We start from the raw sequence: 22,062 nt of genomic DNA, 5'->3' as shown, positions 1-22,062 counted from the left end.
TTGCAAGATGGAAGTGTTTTGTGTGTCCCTCTTGGTTACATGCAGCCACCGGATTCCGATTCTTGTGGCTTGAATGACTGGGTCATGCAGGCAGCATTAAAAAATGGCGGGCTGACAGTGGCTGCTCCTGTTTGCATGTAGTCACACACACAGCGGGTAATCGCAGAACCTGGCCATTCTATCAGCATGAATCCACCAATTCTGGGCACAGGAATGACTGGTAGTCATTGGGGCCCCCCTTAAATGGTAGTGTGACCCCTTACATAGTAATCAGTGGGCCTCTTTACATGATGGTCAGAGAGCCCCCCTTACATGGTGACCATTGGGACTCTTACATGGTGATCAGTGTGTCCCCCTTACTTGATGGTCAGAGAGCCCCTCTTTACATGGTGACCATTGGGACTCTTACATGGTGATCAGTGTGTCCCCCTTACATGATGGTCAGAGAGCCCCTCCTTACATGGTGACCATTGGGCCTCTTACATGGTGGTCAGTCTGCCCGCTTAGATGGTGGTCAGTGTGCCCCCTTGAGGGCTCGTTCACACTTGACTAATTTCTAATTCTTGCCAAAGCCCCTATAGCGTTTGACAGGCGTTTGGGAAGCGTTTTAACACTCCTCGAACGCTCCCCAAACGCCCTATATGCATTTTTGAGCCGTTTGATAGGCAATTGTCAAGCATTAAAACAGCACCAAAAATGCCTATAATGATATATAGTGTATTGGTATTAACACCTCGCCTGCCAGGCATTTGAGGAGTGTCACCATAGACTTGAATGGGAGGCGTCAACTCCCCCTGACTGGACATGAGGCATCCATTTTGCCATGACGCTAACGCTTCAGTGTGAACAGCACTGTGTTGCCATGTGTAGAATTTTCATAGGCGTTTTAGGAGCGTTAAAAACGCTTCCCAAACGCCTGCTAACAAAGCTAGTGTGAACTTAGTCTAAATGGTGGTCATTGGGCCTCCTACATGGTGATCAGTGTGTTCCCCTTACATGGAAGTGAGTGTACCCACTTAGATGATGGTCAGTGACCCCTCATTACATGATGATCATGTGGCCTCTTCCATGTTGATTATTGTATCTCCCTTACATGGTGGCCATTGTGTGCCCACTTAGATGGTAGTCAGTGAGCCCCCCTTAGTGGAGAGGAGTATAAGGGGTGAGAGGTGCAGAGTGGCGTAGGAATGAATGTACGGGGAGGTACAGAGTGGGATAGAGTGCAGGGTGTGTGGAGGTTTAGAGCTGGCTGGAGTGAAGGGTGTCAGATGGTGATGGTTTGGGTGGAGTGAATTGTAATGCTAGTATTACAGTAAAACAGAGTGGAATGGAGGGTGTGGGATGTTAATAGACTGGTAGAGAGGAGGGTGCTGGGAGGGTCAGAGCGGGATGGAAAAGGCATGCATGGAGATTTAGAATGGAAATGTAAGGGACACTGGGAGGATCAGAGTATGATGGAAAGGAAGGTTCTGGGATATTCAGGGTCGAGTGAGGGGTTCAAAGTGGGGTGGAAGGGATGGTGCTTGAAGTTTAAGAGTAGGCTGGTGAGGATGGTTTAGAATTGAGTGGAGTGGATGGTACTGGGTGTTATAGTGAGGTGTACTGGACATACTGGGGGATATAGAGTTATTGAGTGGAGTGGATGGTACAGGGGGTTGTAGCGAGGTGGAGTGGACGGTACTAGGGGTTATAGTGAGGTGGAGTGGACGGTAATGGGAGTTATATAGCGAGGTGGAGTGGATGGTACTGGGGGTGATATAGCGAGGTGGAGTGGACGATACTGGGGGTTATAGGGAGGTGGAGTGGACGGTACTGGGGGTTATAGTGAGGTGGAGTGGACGGTAATGGGAGTTATATAGCGAGGTGGAGTGGATGGTACTGGGGGTGATATAGCGAGGTGGAGTGGATGGTACTGGGGGTTATAGCGAGGTGGAGTGGGCGGTACTGGGGGTTATATAGCGAGGTGGAGTGGGAGGTAATGGGAGTTATAGCGAGTTGGAATTGGACGGTACTGAGAGTTATAGCGAGATGGAGTGGTGGATGGTACTGGGGGTTATATAGCGAGGTGGAGTGGATGATACTGGTGGTTATAGCGAGGTAGAGTGGATGGTACTGGGGGTTATAGCGAGGTGGAGTGGACGGTACTGGGAGTTATAGCGAGGTGGAGTGGACGGTACTGGGAGTTATAGCGAGGTGGAGTGGATGGTACTGGGGGTGATATAGCGGGGTGGAGTGGTGGACGGTACTGGGGGTTATAGCGAGGTGGAGTGGATGGTACTGGGGGTTATAGCGAGGTGGAGTGGATGGTACTGGGGGTTATAGCGAGGTGGAGTGGATGGTACTGGGGGTTATAGCGAGGTGGAGTGGAGGACGATACTGGGGGTTATAGTGAGGTGGAGTGGTGGACGGTACTGGGGGTTATATAACGAGGTGGAGTGGTGGACGGTACTGGGAGTTATATAGCGAGGTGCAGTGGATGGTACTGGGAGTTATTGTGAGGTGGAGTGGATGGTACTGGGGGTTATATAGCGAGGTGGAGTGGATGGTACTGGGGGTTATAGTGAGGTGGAGTGGATGGTACTGGGGGTTATAACGAGGTGAAGTGGACGGTACTGGGGGTTATAGCGAGGTGGAGTGGATGGTACTGGGGGTTATAACGAGGTGGAGTGGATGGTACTGGGGGTTATAGCGAGGTGGAGTGGTGGACGGTACTGGGAGTTATATAGTGAGGTGCAGTGGATGGTACTGGGGGTTATTGTGAGGTGGAGTGGATGGTACTGGGGGTTATTGTGAGGTGGAGTGGATGGTACTGGGGGTTATAGTGAGGTGGAGTGGTGGACGGTACTGGGAGTTATATAGTGAGGTGCAGTGGATGGTACTGGGGGTTATTGTGAGGTGGAGTGGAGTGGTACTGGGGGTTATTGTGAGGTGGAGTGGATGGTACTGGGGGTTATAGTGAGGTGGAGTGGACGGTACTGGGGGTTATATAGCGAGGTGGAGTGGGCGGTACTGGGGGTTATATAGCGAGGTGGAGTGGATGGTACTGGGGGTTATATAGCGAGGTGGAGTGGGCGGTAATGGGAGTTATAGCGAGTTGGAATTGGACGGTACTGAGAGTTATAGCGAGATGGAGTGGTGGATGGTACTGGGGGTTATATAGCGAGGTGGAGTGGATGATACTGGTGGTTATAGCGAGGTGGAGTGGACGGTACTGGGGGTTATATAGCGAGGTGGAGTGGTGGACGGTACTGGGAGTTATAGCGAGGTGGAGTGGATGGTTCTGGGGGTGATATAGAGAGGTGGAGTGGTGGACGGTACTGGGGGTTATAGCGAGGTGGAGTGGATGGTACTGGGGGTTATAACAAGGTGAAGTGGACGGTACTGAGGGTTATAGCGAGGTGGAGTGGATGGTACTGGGGGTTATAGCGAGGTGGAGTGGAGGACGATACTGGGGGTTATAGTGAGGTGGAGTGGTGGATGGTACTGGGGGTTATACTGAGGTGGAGTGGTGGACGATACTGGGGGTTATAGTGAGGTGGAGTGGTGGACGGTACTGGGAGTTATATAGCGAGGTGGAGTGGATGGTACTGGGGGTTATTGTGAGGTGGAGTGGATGGTACTGGGGGTTATATTGAGGTGGAGTGGACGGTACTGGGGGTTATATAGCGAGGTGGAGTGGATGGTACTGGGGGTTATATAGCGAGGTGGAGTGGGCGGTACTGGGGGTTATATAGCGAGGTGGAGTGGGCGGTACTGGGGGTTATATAGCGAGGTGGAGTGGATGGTACTGGGGGTTATATAGCGAGGTGGAGTGGATGGTACTGGGGGTTATATAGCGAGGTGGAGTGGGCGGTACTGGGGGTTATATAGCGAGGTGGAGTGGATGGTACTGGGGGTTATATAGCGAGGTGGAGTGGGAGGTAATGGGAGTTATAGCGAGTTGGAATTGGACGGTACTGAGAGTTATAGCGAGATGGAGTGGTGGATGGTACTGGGGGTTATATAGCGAGGTGGAGTGGATGATACTGGTGGTTATAGCGAGGTGGAGTGGACGGTACTGGGAGTTATATAGCGAGGTGGAGTGGGCGGTACTGGGGGTTATATAGCGAGGTGGAGTGGGCGGTACTGGGGGTTATATAGCGAGGTGGAGTGGATGGTACTGGGGGTTATATAGCGAGGTGGAGTGGATGGTACTGGGGGTTATATAGCGAGGTGGAGTGGGCGGTAATGGGGTTATATAGCGAGGTGGAGTGGGCGGTACTGGGGGTTATATAGCGAGGTGGAGTGGATGGTACTGGGGGTTATATAGCGAGGTGGAGTGGATGGTACTGGGGGTTATATAGCGAGGTGGAGTGGGCGGTAATGGGAGTTATAGCGAGTTGGAATTGGACGGTACTGAGAGTTATAGCGAGATGGAGTGGTGGATGGTACTGGGGGTTATATAGCGAGGTGGAGTGGATGATACTGGTGGTTATAGCGAGGTAGAGTGGATGGTACTGGGGGTTATAGCGAGGTGGAGTGGACGATACTGGGGGTTATATAGCGAGGTGGAGTGGTGGACGGTACTGGGAGTTATAGCGAGGTGGAGTGGATGGTACTGGGGGTGATATAGCGGGGTGGAGTGGTGGACGGTACTGGGGGTTATAGCGAGGTGGAGTGGATGGTACTGGGGGTTATAACGAGGTGAAGTGGACGGTACTGGGGGTTATAGCGAGGTGGAGTGGATGGTACTGGGGGTTATAACGAGGTGAAGTGGACGGTACTGGGGGTTATAGCGAGGTGGAGTGGATGGTACTGGGGGTTATAGCGAGGTGGAGTGGAGGACGATACTGGGGGTTATAGTGAGGTGGAGTGGTGGACGGTACTGGGGGTTATATAACGAGGTGTAGTGGTGGACGGTACTGGGAGTTATATAGCGAGGTGCAGTGGATGGTACTGGGAGTTATTGTGAGGTGGAGTGGATGGTACTGGGGGTTATATAGCGAGGTGGAGTGGATGGTACTGGGGGTTATAGTGAGGTGGAGTGGATGGTACTGGGGGTTATAACGAGGTGAAGTGGACGGTACTGGGGGTTATAGCGAGGTGGAGTGGATGGTACTGGGGGTTATAACGAGGTGAAGTGGACGGTACTGGGGGTTATAACGAGGTGGAGTGGATGGTACTGGGGGTTATAGCGAGGTGGAGTGCAGGACGATACTGGGGGTTATAGTGAGGTGGAGTGGTGGACGGTACTGGGAGTTATATAGTGAGGTGCAGTGGATGGTACTGGGGGTTATTGTGAGGTGGAGTGGATGGTACTGGGGGTTATTGTGAGGTGGAGTGGATGGTACTGGGGGTTATTGTGAGGTGGAGTGGATGGTACTGGGGGTTATTGTGAGGTGGAGTGGATGGTACTGGGGGTTATTGTGAGGTGGAGTGGGCGGTACTGGGGGTTATTGTGAGGTGGAGTGGGCAGTACTGGGGGTTATAGTGAGGTGGAGTGGACGGTACTGGGGGTTATATAGCGAGGTGGAGTGGGCGGTACTGGGGGTTATATAGCGAGGTGGAGTGGATGGTACTGGGGGTTATATAGCGAGGTGGAGTGGGCGGTAATGGGAGTTATAGCGAGATGGAGTGGTGGATGGTACTGGGGGTTATATAGCGAGGTGGAGTGGATGATACTGGTGGTTATAGCGAGGTGGAGTGGACGGTACTGGGGGTTATATAGCGAGGTGGAGTGGATGGTACTGGGGGTGATATAGCGAGGTGGAGTGGTGGACGGTACTGGGGGTTATAGCGAGGTGGAGTGGATGGTACTGGGGGTTATAGCGAGGTGGAGTGGATGGTACTGGGAGTTATAACGAGGTGAAGTGGACGGTACTGGGGGTTATAGCGAGGTGAGTGGATGGTACTGGGGGTTATAACAAGGTGAAGTGGACGGTACTGGGGGTTATAGCGAGGTGGAGTGGATGGTACTGGGGGTGATATAGCGAGGTGGAGTGGATGGTACTGGCGATTATAGCGAGGTGGAGTGGAGGACGATACTGGGGGTTATAGTGAGGTGGAGTGGTGGACGGTACTGGGGGTTATACTGAGGTGGAGTGGAGGATGATACTGGGGGTTATAGTGAGGTGGAGTGGATGGTACTGGGGGTTATAGTGAGGTGGAGTGCTGGACGGTACTGGGAGTTATATAGCGAGGTGCAGTGGATGGTACTGGGGGTTATTGTGAGGTGCAGTGGATGGTACTGGGGGTTATTGTGAGGTGGAGTGGATGGTATTGGGGGTTATATTGAGGTGGAGTGGACGGTACTGGGGGTTATATAGCGAGGTGGAGTGGATGGTACTGGGGGTTATATAGCGAGGTGGAGTGGATGGTACTGGGGGTTATATAGCGAGGTGGAGTGGATGGTACTGGGGGTTATATAGCGAGGTGGAGTGGATGGTACTGGGGGTTATATAGCGAGGTGGAGTGGACAATACTGGAAGGTTGAGAGTTGGGTGGAATAAAGAGTGTTGGGAGGGTCAGGGGGGGGGGGTGGAGTGAAGGATGCTGGGAGATTCAAAGTGGGCTGGAAAAGTAGGATGCAGAGAATGGAGGGTGCAGAGAGCTTTAAAGTGGGGTGGGGAGGATGGTGCAGGGGGTTCATAGTGGGATGAGGTGGAGTGGAGGGTGCAGGGGGTTCACACTGAGGTGGAGGCCGTGTGATGTAAATGTATAATTTCGTGTAGAATTCCATTGACACTCCCATCCCTCTGCCTGTGTATTGATGGGCCTATATTTGCAGCAGTGCCGCAATGACCGTCTAGACATGGCACACAGTGCATCCTCCAGGGAAATTTCTTCCACTGATCACACAAGACTTTCACTTGGCTTCAGTGGACGACTTTTGAAATCTCAGTGCGCCATCGTTTATTTTTAACCTCTTCAGTTCCAGCAATGTAATACCAATGTAACATGGAGATATGGAGGCAGGTAAAGAGAACCCGTCCTTTACATTATGCTTGTCAGCCCTTCTGTGATAGCAATAAAAGTGAAGGATTTTTTTAAAATTAAAAAATAAAACCAATGAAATATAAAATCGATAAATTCAGGAAGAGGACACCCTATCCCAAACCATCCAGCAACCAGCCATGTACACAGCCCTGGTATTTCCACCTCACCAACTGGGAGGAGCCGCTCTGAATCCCGGACTATGTGTGTCCTTCAAGGAAGACAGCTTCCTGGGAGCTTTGCACATGGATTATATAAAATAATGACCCTATAATACATCCTCCATGTCTTTGCTGGGGATGAGGACAGTGTCCTAGACACATGGAGGAGTCTTTTTTTTTTTTTGTAAACTTGTTTACCTTACACTGGGGACATCCCTGCCAGAGCCCTGTGAACTAGAAGAAACCCTCACATTTCTCTGGGCCATTGCATGTGCACGGCTCAAAAACAATGAAAGGAACACTTTGAAAACTCATCAGATCTCAATGGGGAAAAAAAAAATCTCCTGCTGGATCTCTATACTGACATGGACAGGTAATGTGTTAGGAACGTAAGGACGCCCCATCGTTGGATGGAAATGAAAATGATCGACCTACAGAGGACTGAATTCAAAGACACCCCAAAAATCAAAGTGAAGAAATGATGCAGCAGACGAGTCCATTTTGCTGAAATCTCATTGCAGCAACTCAGAATGGTCCTCAGTAGTCTGTATGGCCCCCATGTGCTTGTATGCATGCCTGACAATATCGGGGGAGGCTCCTAATGAGACCACGGATGGTGTCTTGGGGGATTTCCTCCCAGATCTGGACCAGGACATCACTGAGCTCCTGGACAGTCTGAGGTGCAACCTGGCGGCGTCGGATGGACTGAAACATAATATCCCAGAGGTGTTCTATTGGATTTAGGTCAGGAGAGTGTGGGGGCCATTCAATGATATCAATTCGTTCATCCTCCAGGAACTGCCTGCATACTCTCCCCACATGAGGCCTGGGCAATGTCGTGCACCAGGAGGAACCCAGGACCCACTGCACCAGGAGGAACCCAGGACCCACTGCACCAGTGTAGAGTCTGATAATGGGTCCAAGGATTTCATCCCAATACCTAATGGCAGTCAGGGTGCCATTGTCTAGCCTGTAGAGGTCTGTGCATCCCTCCATGGATAGGCCTCCCCAGACCATCACTGACCCACCACCATCACTGAAGAGATGCAGCTGCTTAGGGCTGTACTCAGGTCGCCATGCTTTGCTTCAGATACAAAGTTTTTCTCTTTCTGTTGCTGATTGTTACATCTTATATCCGCCAGAGCAAGACAGCCCAGTACAGATGGAGCAATACTGCTACCTACTGGACGGTGGTCAGAAGTACACCACACAACATAGACCCTCATCATCTGCCTTCCTCCACTGAGCCCCAATGTGTTCCTTACACGTCCTACCTGATAGAGGTCTAAGGAGGAAGGGGGACACCATTTTCCCTTACAAGCCATGCTGGGAGGAGGAATACTCTACAGGAAGAAGTGATCAGTCAGGAGAGGAGTGATACTCTGCAAGAATTGCTCAGTAATGGAGGGATGGTACTCTGCAGGAAGACGTGATTGCTTGCAATGGGGGTAGTGATAGCCTGCATGGAAATATGATCAGTAAGGAGAGAAGTGATACTCTGCAGGGATGTGTTTGCTAATCTGGTGAGTGATACTATGCAGGGAGAAGTGAATACTATGGAGGGGATGATACAGTGCAGGGAGAAGTGAATACTATGGAGGGGGGTGATACTGTGCAGGGAGAAGTAAATACTATGGAGGGGGGTGATACTGTGCAGGGAGAAGTGAATACTATGGAGGGGATGATACTGTGCGGGGAGAAGTGATTACTATGGAGGGGATGATACTGTGCGGGGAGAAGTGATTACTATGGAGGGGGAGGGGGTGATACTGTGCAAGGAGAAGTGATTACTATGGAGGGGGGTGATACTGTGCAAGGAGAAGTGATTACTATGGAGGGGGGGGGGTGATACTGTGCAAGGAGAAGTGATTACTATGGAGGGGGGGGGGGTGATACTGAGCAAGGAGAAGTGATTGCTATGGAGGGGGGGGGGGTGATACTGTGCAGGGAGAAGTGATTACTATGGAGGGGGATGATACTGTGCAGGGAGAAGTGATTACTATGGAGGGGGGTGATTCTGTGCAGGGAGAAGTGATTACTATGGAGGGGGGTGATACTGTGCAGGGAGAAGTGATTACTATGGAGGGGGGTGATACTCTGCATGGAACGTTGTTTGCTAATCTGGTGAGTGATACTGTATAGGGAGAAGTGATTACTATGGAGGGGGGTGATACTGTGCAGGGAGAAGTGATTACTATGGAGGGGGGTGATACTCTGCATGGAACGTTGTTTGCTAATCTGGTGAGTGATACTGTATAGGGAGAAGTGATTACTAGGGAGAGGGGTGATACTGTATAGGGAGAAGTGATTACTATGGAGGGGGATGATACTGTGCAGGGAGAAGTGATTACTAGGGAGGAGGATGATACTGTGCAGGGAGAAGTGATTACTAGGGAGGAGGATGATACTGTGCAGGGAGAAGTGATTACTATGGAGGGGGATGATACTGTGCAGGGAGAAGTGATTACTAGGGAGGGGGATGATACTGTGCAGGGAGAAGTGATTACTATGGAGGGGGATGATACTGTGCAGGGAGAAGTGATTACTAGGGAGGAGGATGATACTGTGCAGGGAGAAGTGATTACTATGGAGGGGGATGATACTGTGCAGGGAGAAGTGATTACTAGGGAGGAGGATGATACTGTGCAGGGAGAAGTGATTACTATGGAGGGGGATGATACTGTGCAGGGAGAAGTGATTACTAGGGAGGGATATGATACTGTGTGTAAGGGACCGCCCGGCGACACCACTAGCACTCCACTAATCAGGCGTCCCCAGCGCACGGAGTCTAAGTCCCAGAGTACTTGTTCACCAGGGCCCCTGATTGTGGGGATGGACTTGGAGTACCCCAGGACCAGGTCGTGCCTACTGAGGATACCCGTCAGTGGTAGGGGTGTTCGCCAGGCGCTCCCACGGGAGAGAGCCTGATATGAGGAGGTCTGGAGACCCCGTTGAGAGGGATGGATGGATGGCTGAGCAAGTGCAGAGTCAGGCAAGCCGGGTCGGTAATGGGGAGGACGGTATGGTACAAGGCAGCGGGCAGAGAATAGTCGGGTTACACGCCAGGTCAGAAACAGCAGGTCAGATCCAATAGGGGGCATTCAAGAGAGAGGTCAGGCAAAGAAAGGGTCTGGGCAGGAGAATACAGCAGTGGTCAGGTACAATCCGGGTCAGCAACTTACTTAGAAACAGGTTCAGGATACAGGATGCAGGATAAGGATAAGACCAGAAGGCACCGAATGACAGCTCAGGGCCGTTTAAATATCGCGCCCTGCGCTGCCATTGGTGCCCAGCGGGCGGCCGCGGCTTCTACTGCGCATGCGCGAACTCGCACGCCACGGCCAGCCCGGACCTAGAGCTCGCGTCCCTGCACAGGGCGGCATACTGCGCCGGGACCATCGCGGCGGGGATCGTGGAGATCCCTGACACTCTGTGGGGAGAAGTGATTACTATGGAGGGGGTGATACTGTGCAGGGAGAAGTGATTACTATGGAGGGGGTGATATTGTGTGGGGAGAAGTGATTACTATGGAGGGGGGGGGAGTGATTACTATGGAGGGGGATGATACTGGGCAGGGAGATGTGATTACTATGTAGGGGAGTAATACTCTGCAGGGAGAGGTGTTTGCTAATCTGGTATTTAATACTGTATAGGGAGAAGTGATTACTAGGGAGGGGGGTAATACCCTGCAGAGAGAAGTGATTACTATAGGAGGGGGGGGGGTGATACTGTGCAGGGAGAAGTGATTACTATGGAGGGGGTGATACTGTGCTGAGAGAAGTGATTACTATAGGGGGGGGGTGATACTGTGCAGGGAGAATTGATTACTATGGAGGGGGGTGATACTGTGCAGGGACAAGTGATTACTATGGAGGGGGTGATACTGTGCAGGGAGAAGTGATTACTATGGAGGGGGTGATACTGTGCAGGGAGAAGTGATTACTATGGAGGGGGGTGATACTGTGCAGGGAGAATTGATTACTATGGAGGGGGGTGATACTGTGCAGGGAGAATTGATTACTATGGAGGGGGGTGATACTGTGCAGGGACAAGTGATTACTATGGAGGGGGTGATACTGTGCAGGGACAAGTGATTACTATGGAGGGGGTGATACTGTGCAGAGACAAGTGATTACTATGGAGGGGGTGATACTGTGCAGGGACAAGTGATTACTATGGAGGGGGTGATACTGTGCAGGGACAAGTGATTACTATGGAGGGGGTGATACTGTGCAGGGACAAGTGATTACTATGGAGGGGGTGATACTGTGCAGGGAGAAATGAGAAAAGAGAGCCAAAGAATATATTAGAATCATCGGCTGTGAAAGTGAGACAGGTGGGTGTGAGATGGGGAAAGATAAAGAAAAAAGAAAATAATAAAGGAAATGATGATCAGCATGAAAAAATACCGAAAGAGGGAAGGGGAGGAAAAACTGAGAAAAAAGGAAAAAAAAATACACTGCTCAAAAAAAATGAAAGGAAGACTTTGTAATGAGTGTAGCATCAAGTCAATGACACTCCTGGGATATTGATCTGGTCAGGTAAGTAGCAGAGCTGGTTGGTAATCAGTAACAACAGGTGCACTAGATTGGCAACAATGAGACAACCCCCAAAACAGGAATGGTTCTACAGCTGGAGGCCACTGACATTTTTTTCCCTACTCATCCTTTCTGACTGTTTTTCACTAGTTTTACATTTGGCTAGGGTCAGTGTCACTACTAGTACCATGAGGCCATACCTGGACCCTACAGAGGTTGTACAGGCAGTCCAACTCCTCCAGGATGGCACATCAATACATGCCATTGCCAGAAGGTTTGCTGTGTCTCCCAGCACAGTCTCAAGAGCATGGAGGAGATTCCAGGAGACAGGCAGTTACTCTAGGATAGCTGGACAGGGCTGTAGAAGGTCCTTAACCCCTCAGCAGGACCGGTATCTGCTCCTTTGTGCAAGGAGGAACAGGATGAGCTCTGCCAGAGCCCTACAAAATGGCCTCCAGCAGGCCACTGGTGTGAATGTCTCTGACCAAACAATCAGAAACAGACTTCATGAGGGTGGCCTGAGGGCCCGACATCCTCTAGTGGGCCCTGTGCTCACTGCCCGGCACCATAGAGTTCGATTGGCATTTGCCATTGAACACCAGAATTGGCGGGTCCACCACTGGCCCCCTGTGCTTTTCACAGATGAGAGCAGATTCACCCTGAGCACATGTGACAGACGTGAAAGGGTCCGGAGAAGCCGTGGAGAACGTTCTGCTGCCTGTAACATGGTTCAGCATGACCGCTTTGGTGGTGGATCAGTGATGGTCTGGGGAGGCATATCCATGGAGGGACGCACAGACCTTTACAGGCTAGACCAGGGATGGGCAAACTGTGGCCCTCCAGCTGTTGTGCAACTACAAGTCCCATCATGCCTCTGCGAGTCATGATGCAACTGTCAGCCTTTCAATGCCTCATGGGACATGTAGTTCCATGACAGCTGGAGGGCCGCAGTTGCCCACCACTGGGCTAGACAATGGTACCCTGACTGCCATTAGGTATTTAGATGAAATCCTTGGACCCATCAGCAAAATGGACTCGCCTGTTGCATCATTTCTTCACTTTGATTTTCAGGGTGTCTTTGAATTCAGTCCTGTAGGTTGACCATTTTCATTTCCTCCAACGATGGGGCATCCTTACATTCCTAATACATTACCCCGTCCATATCAGTATAGAGATCCAGCAGATTTTTTTCCCCATTGAGATCTGATGTGTTTTCAAATTGCTCCTCTAATTTTTTTGAGCCGTGTATATAAGAAAAAAATATGTAAAAAGAACAAAATAAGATGAAAATAAAGTGAAATAAGGAAAAAAGGGGAAAATGATGGTGAAAAAAATAGAATAAAAAAGATGAAAAAAAGGCAAAAAAACAAACACATGCATGATTGATATAACCAGGAACAAAAACTGACGAAAGAAGGAAATGTAAAAGGTAAAAAATTATTTATTATAATTAATAAAAAGAAAAGAAAAAAAGAAAAAAAAGTGAGTGAAAAAATGTGAAAGTGAAAAATGAAAACTATTAAAATCAGAACTCCACTGTCCTCAACAGGGACATCATTTAGGACATATGAAAAAAATTTATTAGGAATATATTTATTAACCTCTTCACGCTGGCCGAACGCAAATGTGCGGCCTCCCGGCGTCTGGGCCTTGACGCCGAGCGGCCGCATATTTGCGTTCTATTAAAAAAGGACATACGTGCCGAAAGTGCGCGCCCTGCGCGCTCCCAGCACACATGTCCGGTACTCACGGAAAGGTCCCGATCTCTTCTTTCGATTGGGACCTTTCCCGATCATGTGACCGCGTGTCATGGCGGTCACATGACCCTAAGCCTCGCCCCGCCTCCTGGCTTCCGAAACTCTTAAAGGGCCGGGAGGCGCCAGCATGAAGGGGTTAAGAATAGAACGGATTAGTCAGGAAACTATTGTGAGGATGATCTTATTCATAAAAGTGGGTGACGTCCCACTCAAAATTTAGTCCTTTGGGTATCCGGGTTTCAAGTTTGAATATCCAAAATCTCTTTTACTGAGGTTGGGGGCTGTGATTAAAAACACATCTCAACCGTGGAATTTTATTATTTATGTTTTCATTCATAGGACATGGAAACAAGGCTAAGCGACTCAACCATGCACAAACGCTTTGGTCGCACCAAACATGGATTTGATTTGGATTCCTTATCTGTTCATTTTTTATTAATTGATAAAAATAAAATAATAACACTTCTATTTCTGAAAGTATTCTTAATTTACAGCATTCTTTCATACCTGCCTAAGACTTTTGCACAGTACTGTACGTCTGATTCGTTTCAACGAGCCAGGGCTTAATCGTAGAGCCGCTCTAATATTGAGCCTACCTGGACATAGGCAAGATCGAACTCTTGTCCTTCACCACTCAAGTAACTGCCTCATGACACAAATAGGTAGCAGTCATCACAGTTTGGCAACTCTTCTGGCCTTTCATAAGCCAGGCTTTGCCAAGAAGAACTTCCCCCATCAATCACCCCAGAGGTCAGGCTTCTACATGCCTCCAGGAATCTTGCTCAAACCCACCTATTGCCTAGGCTGGTACAGAAGAGTCGTCACCCTTTTTGTAGTAAATCCGAGGCTAACATCTGAGTTATTGGGTTGATACATACCTTATTGGACTTGTAATTTTGCCCCGATTTGTGCCAATTTGTTGTTGCACCCAAATCTCAGTGCCTAAAGGTGTGTTCCCAAAATTCCTGTCTACTTAGCCATATCATCTGAAATGAGTGGTGTAATAGCAAGAACAAGCGAACCCGAATTTACACTCAACGGCCACTTTATTAGGTACGCCTTACTAGTGCCAAGAAAATCTCCCCCACACCATTACACCACCACCAGCCTAAACCATTGATACAAGGCAGGATGGATCCAGCACACCATGACACCACCACCACCAGCCTGAACCGTTGATACAAGGCAGGATGGATCCACCACACCATGACACCACCACCAGCCTGAACTGTTGATACAAGGCAGGATGGATCCACCACACCATGACACCACCAGCCTGAACCGTTGATACAAGGCAGGATGGATCCATCACACCATGAAACCACCACCACCAGCCTGAACCGTTGATACAAGGCAGGATGGATCCACCACACCATGACACCACCACCAGCCTGAACTGTTGATACAAGGCAGGATGGATCCACCACACCATGACACCACCAGCCTGAACCGTTGATACAAGGCAGGATGGATCCACCACACCATGAAACCACCACCACCAGCCTGAACCGTTGATACAAGGCAGGATGGATCCACCACACCATGACACCACCGCCACCAGCCTGAACCATTGATACAAGGCAGGATGGATCCACCACACCATGACACCACCACCAGCTTGAACCGTTGATACAAGGCAGGATGGATCCACCACACCATGACACCACCACCACCAGCCTGAACCGTTGATACAAGGCAGGATGGATCCACCACACCATGACACCACCGCCACCAGCCTGAACCATTGATACAAGGCAGGATGGATCCACCACACCATGACACCACCACCAGCTTGAACCGTTGATACAAGGCAGGATGGATCCACCACACCATGACACCACCACCACCAGCCTGAACCGTTGATACAAGGCAGGATGGATCCACCACACCATGACACCACCACCAGCCTGAACCGTTGATACAAGGCAGGATGGATCCACCACAACATGACACCACCACCACCAGCCTGAACCGTTGATACAAGGCAGGATGGATCCACCACACCATCACACCACCAGCCTGAACCGTTGATACAAGGCAGGATGGATCCACCACACCATGACACCACCACCACCAGCCTGAACCTTTGATACAAGGCAGGATGGATCCACCACACCATGACACCACCAGCCTGAACCATTGATACAAGGCAGGATGGATCCACCACACCATGACACCACCAGCCTGAACTGTTGACACAAGGCAGGATGGATCCATGCTTTCATGTTGTTTACACCAAATTCTGACCCTACCATCTGAATGTCACAGCTGTAATTGAGACTCAGCAGACCAGGCAATATTTTTCCAATCTTCTATTGTCCAATTTTGGTGATCCTGTGTGAATTGTATCTTCCGTTTCCTGTTCTTAGCTGACAGGAGTGGCACCCGGTGTGGTCTTCTGCTGCTGTAGCCCATCTGCTTCAAAGTTCAACATGTTGTGCATTCAGAGATGTTATTCTGCATACCTTGGTTGTAACAAGTGGTTATTGAGTTACTGTTGCCTTTATATCATCTCCAACCAGTCTTCCCATTCTCCTCTGACCTCAACAAGGCATTTTCCTCCACGCAACTGCCATTCACTGGATATTTTCTCTTTTTCGGACCATTGTCTGTAAACCCTAGAGATGGTTGTGCATGAAAATTCCAGGAGATCAGCAGTTTTTGAAATACTCAGACCAGCCTGTCTGGCACCAACAACCATGCCACGTTCAAAGTAACTTAAATCCCCTTTCTTCCCCATTCTGATGCTCAGTTCAGCAAGTCGTCTTCACCACGTCTAGATGTCTAAATGCATTGAGTCGCTGCCATGTGATTGGCTGATTATCAATTTGTGTTACCAAGCAATTGAGCAGGTGGACCTAATAAAGTGGCCGGTGAGTGTATACGTGGCTGTTTCAGGAAAATATTGTTTAGAGTCATAATCTAACCAGCCTAACAAAAGCCTGAAAGCAGTTTATCCAAAACCAGAGGACACAAGGACAGTGTGAATACCTCCACACCCCCTGGGGTCTACAAGAGCGAGAGCTGCTAGGTGCTATATCCAACCAGTTCTCCCTGGGACAGTGCTGCAAGTCTGTTCTAGAATCGCTTGCTCCTGGATAATCTTCAAAGACAGCCAGGTGGATCAGTAGTTTCTAGCATAGGGTTCCAAGAGGTTCATTTAGAGGGCACTAAATGCTCCTCACAGAGACTGTGTTACTGATGAAAAGACTGATGCCACTCTGGAGGGAGTAGAAAGTCAAGGATCCTTCACTGTTGTACAGAATTTAGAAAGCTTGTCAAGGTTTCATGTCAAGTTGGGCAACCCAAAACCAGCGACTCTCAAGGGGGTAGTGCTACATAAGTTAGCCACTTATTGGGATCAACAAAACAGGACATTCTCTCTCTCAATTGATCAATGGCTAACATGGTAGTAGACTCTACTACTAGTAAAAACTTGCAAAGTTTTCTCTGAAATATCCAGTAAGATATCAGGGCACAATACCCTCCTTGTGTGCAGATCCTCAAACAGTTTTCCAGTAGGGGCAATTGCCAGATAGTGTTGACACAGTATGTGAAGTCAGAATCGACTCCCCTCATCTCCCAGTGGGCTTGCAGTGCTAGATGTCTCGACCTCTGTACACTTCCCAGTGCCCTTCCCTGATCACCTCTACGTGTCTCTTCATTACAGCTTGCATCTGTGGACTTGGATCATACATGAAGCTCCTCTGTGTCACAAGTGTGCTTACAAGTCAGCTTTCAAAAAATGTCATGTGGGTGCTTGTCTGGATGTCCACCCTCATTCAGGAGCAAAGAGGAGTACTGGCTGTCCCGGGACCAAGGAATATGTTACGTTTTCCTTTCTATTAGATACTAAATATACAAGGAGTATGTCCATAGCCACTTGGTGTGCCAGGTCCTGAGTCTTCTTTCCTGCAAAGGAGGAGGGTTCTCCAAGGTAATGTAGACTCTTCCTTTTGGCTTGTCTCTGAAGATTGCAATGATGGAGGATGTCAGGAAGAGGCGACTGGTTTGCTGCAGTGCTGATCCATCAGTTGGATCCATCATTGTCACTCCCAGAGGCTGTCGTGACTAGGGACCTGGATGATGGCGTTAGGTGAGTATAAAAGGTATCACTTAACAAAACAAAATGGCTGAGGAGTGGGGGAGTGGGTGGATCTAGGGGTGAAAAGAGTAGAAACAATTAAGATTTTCTCAGGGATGGGCTTTAATGTGCATTTACAGGAATATCCAAAATTAAGTTGATCCTCTTCACTCACTGGCTACTTTATTAGTTACACCTGTTCAATGACTTAGTAACACAAATTGCTAATCAGCCAATCACATGGCAGCAACTCAATGCATTTAGACATGTAGACATGGTGAAGACGACTTGCTGAAGTTCAAACTAAGCTCCAGATTGGGGAAGAAATGGGATTTAAGTGACTTTGAACGTGGCATGGTTGTTGGTGCCAAACAGTCTGGTCTGAATATTTCAAAAACTGCTGATCTACTGGGATTTTTACACACAACTAGGGCGGACTGACAACACATGGGGCCCCTGGGCAATAGGGGATCATGGGGCCCCTGTGTCCTTGCCCAAACTCAAAAAAGCCTATGAAAAAGGTACCAGGGGCATCTCATGGGGCCCCCTACTGACCCTGGGCCCTCGGGCAGTGCCCGAGTTTCCAAATGGTCAGTCCGCCCCTGCACACAACCCTCTCTAAGATTTACAGAGAATGGTCTGAAAAAGAGAAAATATCTTGTGAGGGGCAGTTGTGTGGAGAAAAATGCCTTGCTGATGTCAGAGGTCAGAGGAGAATGGGCAGACTGGTTGGAAATGATAGAAAGGCAACAGTAACGCAAATAACCACTTGATTTTGGCAGAATACCATCTCTGAATGCACAACACATTGAACCTTGAAGCAGATGGGCTACAGCAGCAGAAGACCTCATACTCTTTGTCACTCCTGTCAACTAAGAACAGGAAACAGGCTACAATTCGCACAGACTCACCAAAATTGGTCAATAGAAGATTGGATAAAGGCAGCCTGGTCTGATGAGTCTCAATTTCAGCTGTGACATTCAGACAGTAGAGTCAGAATTTGGCATAAACAACATGAACGCATGGATTCATCTAGTCTTGTATCAATGGTTCAGGCTGGTGATGGTGGTGTATTGGTGTGGGGGATATTTGATTGGCACTAGCAAGGTTTACCTAATAAAGTGGCTGGTGAGTGTGAATATCTACACAATTTTATACTGCTATTTTACATTCCAGGAAATCTGTCTTGGCAAACATTTTTTGGCTGCCTACCTCATTCTAGTTCTCTGGCTGTATCTAGCTCCAGTACTCATACAGCCAGTTAAGTTGGTGTTTTTGGGATGGGGGCCTCCATATTTCCCTCAATACAGATTTTTGTCAGCCACATCTTGAACTAGGTATGTTTAATTTGACAGGTATAAGGCTATCATATATGTTTATTGGGACTTTTCTGCAGTAGTCTTATGATGGCCTTTTTCACCTCTTGGTTCCTCAAGCTGTAGATAAGAGGATTCAGCATTGGAGTCACCACGGTGTAGAAGACAGAAGCCACTTTGTCTTTCTTTTCAAGAGCACTGGAGGATGGATGAAGGTAAGTGAAGAAAACTGTAATGTAGAAGATGGACGCACACATGAGGTGTGAGGAGCAGGTGCTAAGAGCTTTCCTCCTGCCAGCCGCAGAGTTTATCCGTAGAATGGAAGAAAAAATTAGGGCGTAGGAGACCAGGATGGTCGTCATTGAACTTAGGCTACAAAAACACACAAAGAAAAGGGTGACAATGTTGCATGCATACGTTTCGGAACAGGACAACCTGAGCAGTGGAGGGATGTCACAGTAGAAGTGGTCTATGAGGTTGGATTTACAGTATGTAAGACTAAATAGACTGCTAGTCTGTGCTGAAGACTGTATAAAGCCAACTGAGAAAGCAAGGATGACAAGACTGAGACATTTCTTTTTAGTCATTACTGAGACGTAGTGGAGAGGGTGACAGATGGCGACATATCGGTCGTACGCCATGTCCGAGAGCACAAAGACCTCAGTACTTGCAAGAGCAGCAAAAAAGAAGAACTGAAGGGCGCAACCAATGAATGATATTAGTTTCCTTTCTGAAAGAAGGTCGGACAACATTTTTGGAGTAACAACTGAAGAGTAGAAGAGGTCCACCATAGAGAGATGGCTCAAGAAGTAGTACATCGGAGTGTGGAGGCTGGGCGAGATATGAACCATTGCCATCATCCCAACGTTTCCACATATGGTCACTATGTAAACCAGCAAAAAGAATACAAAAAGGAAAGGGGCAACTTCTTTATCATTAGACAGACCAGAAAATTCAAACACAGTTATATGAGTCTTGTTGAGGATATACATGGGGTTTTTCTTGTGCTGCGAAATAGTTAAAAAAAGCATCACTTTTGTTTAGGATGTACAAACAGATTACATAAAGTACTTTCATAAAGTAAAAAAGGTGTCATTAGGCCTAATTAAAGCTACAAGCAGGAAAAGTTAAAAAAAGAGTTAACGACCCATTCTTTCACCAATGTTTGTAGAAGAAGTCTGCATGCCTAGGCGCTTGATTTTATACACCTGTGTCCATGGAGGAGATTGGAACACCTGAATCACATGATTTGGAGGGCTGGCCCAATACTTTTGGCAATATAGTGTATATATACCATGGTCTGTAGACTCCATAACTTTCACACACTGATTTGGGTTACTTTTACCAAAGAAATGTAGTAGAATACATTTTGGCCTAAATTTATGAAGAAAGTTTATTTATTTGCAAAATATCAAAACAGGAAAAAGAAAAACGTGTTTTACTTTTCAAATATGTTAGTATTTCTTTGTTTACATAGCAAAAAAAGTAAAAAAAAAAAGAACTATCGAAATACCAGCAGAAGAGAGTTCTATCTGTGTGAAAAAAAAAATTATATAAATTTCATTTGGGTACAGTGTTGCATGACTGAGCAATTGTCAGTTAAAGTAGCGCAGTGTTGAATAGCAAAAAATGGCCTGGTAATGAAGGGGGTAAATCCTTAATTAATAATCAGTACCTAGAAGTACAGACACATATCAGGAATCTGAAATCTTGGGGTAGCATATACTTTAACATCTTCCTCTCCTTCACTCCTTAGCTTTTGTTTGCAGATTTTGAAAAATTTTATTCACCTTTCATAGGTATACATGTATAAAAGGTAGCCATTGGCTGCACCCTGGCCGCATTATATGGTTTGCCCCAACCCTTAAAACTGACACATTTGTTGGACAGCAACAAGTATAGAAAACTACAGAAAGTGGAAAAATAACAGATCTCGCGACGTAGCCATGTTCTTTGACTACGCTTCCACTTGATCCCAACCTGAAACCTCTTGTTACTGATCTTTGGCTTGTTCCATGACTACACTTCCACTTGATCCCAACCTGAAACCACTTGTTACCGATCTTTGGCTTGCTCCTCGACTACGCTTCCACTTGATCCCAACTTAAAACCACTTGTTATTGACCTTTGGCTTGTTCCTTGACTACACTTCCACTTGATCCAAACCTGAAACCTCTGGTTATTGATCTTTGGCTTGCTCCTTGACTACACTTCCACTTGATCCCAACCTAAAATCACTTGTTATTGACCTTTGGCTTGTTCCTTGACTATGCTTCCACTTGATCCCAACCTGAAAACACTTTTTATTGACCTTTGGCTTGTTCCTTGACTACGCTTCCACTTGATTCCAACCTGAAAACACTTGTTATTGACCTTTGGCTTGTTCCTTGACTATGCTTCCACTTGATCCCAACCTAAAACCACTTGGTATCGACCTTTGGCTTGTTCCTTGACTACACTTCCACTTGATCCCAACCTGAAAACACTTTTTATTGACCTTTGGCTTATTCCTTGACTACGCTTCCACTTGATCCCAACCTGAAAACACTTGTTATTGACCTTTGGCTTGTTCCTTGACTATGCTTCCACTTGATCCAAACCTGTAACCACTTGCTATCGACCTTTGGCTCGTTCCTTGACTACAGTTCTACTTGATCCCAACCTGTAACCACTTGTTACTGTCCTTTGACTTGTTTACCGACTACATTTCTGCTTGATCCCTACCTGCATTATCTGCTGCTAGACTCTGGCTTGCTCACCTCCTGGTGGGGTGATCCTGAGGACCGCAACCTGGTACTAACATGCAGCAAAACCCATCTCCACCATCAGAAATTCTTTTAAGACAGGTTTGCGCTTAGACCCCGTGCCTTGGGTGAGCCCATGCCATCCACCATGGTGACTAACTAGTCAATGGGAGCCTCTCTACTGCTATAGCAACTGGTCTTCGAGCCTGACCCCTGACCGTGACAAGCATAGTCTGGTCTTAAAAAGAGCAAAATGCAAATAATTTATTGAATCAAATTTTTTTTCTACACTTGCAAACTTCAGGTTCCAAGCTGGAAAGATAACTGAGCAGTTGTATAATAAAATCTGCCAATTCTAATAGTCGTGTGCTCCCAAAATGATTTTCAACATAATTTTTGCTTAATAGAATTTTTTTTTACCTTTTTCGCTGTCCTATAACAAGAATGGCAATTGAAAAAATGTTTTGCTTTGCCTTGATTGGAGCTGCTG

At 48.0% G+C, this 22,062-nt stretch overlaps 1 protein-coding gene across 1 annotated transcript; it reads right to left on the bottom strand.

The window, feature by feature from the left end:
- Positions 1-18,878: 18,878 nt before the first annotated feature.
- On the bottom strand, positions 18,879-19,820 carry LOC149449657 (olfactory receptor 5AR1-like). The gene has a single exon (XM_089692985.1). The coding sequence runs from the start codon at positions 19,818-19,820 to the stop codon at positions 18,879-18,881; it is 942 nt and encodes a 313-aa protein (XP_089549111.1).
- Between the last annotated feature and the right edge of the window lie 2,242 nt (positions 19,821-22,062).

This window comes from Staurois parvus, unplaced genomic scaffold (assembly GCF_062004578.1).
Source record: "Staurois parvus isolate SC_StPar_1 unplaced genomic scaffold, SC_StPar_1.0 ptg000609l, whole genome shotgun sequence".
Classification (NCBI taxonomy): Eukaryota; Metazoa; Chordata; class Amphibia; order Anura; family Ranidae; genus Staurois; species Staurois parvus.
This window is presented reverse-complemented; position numbering and strand designations above follow the sequence as displayed.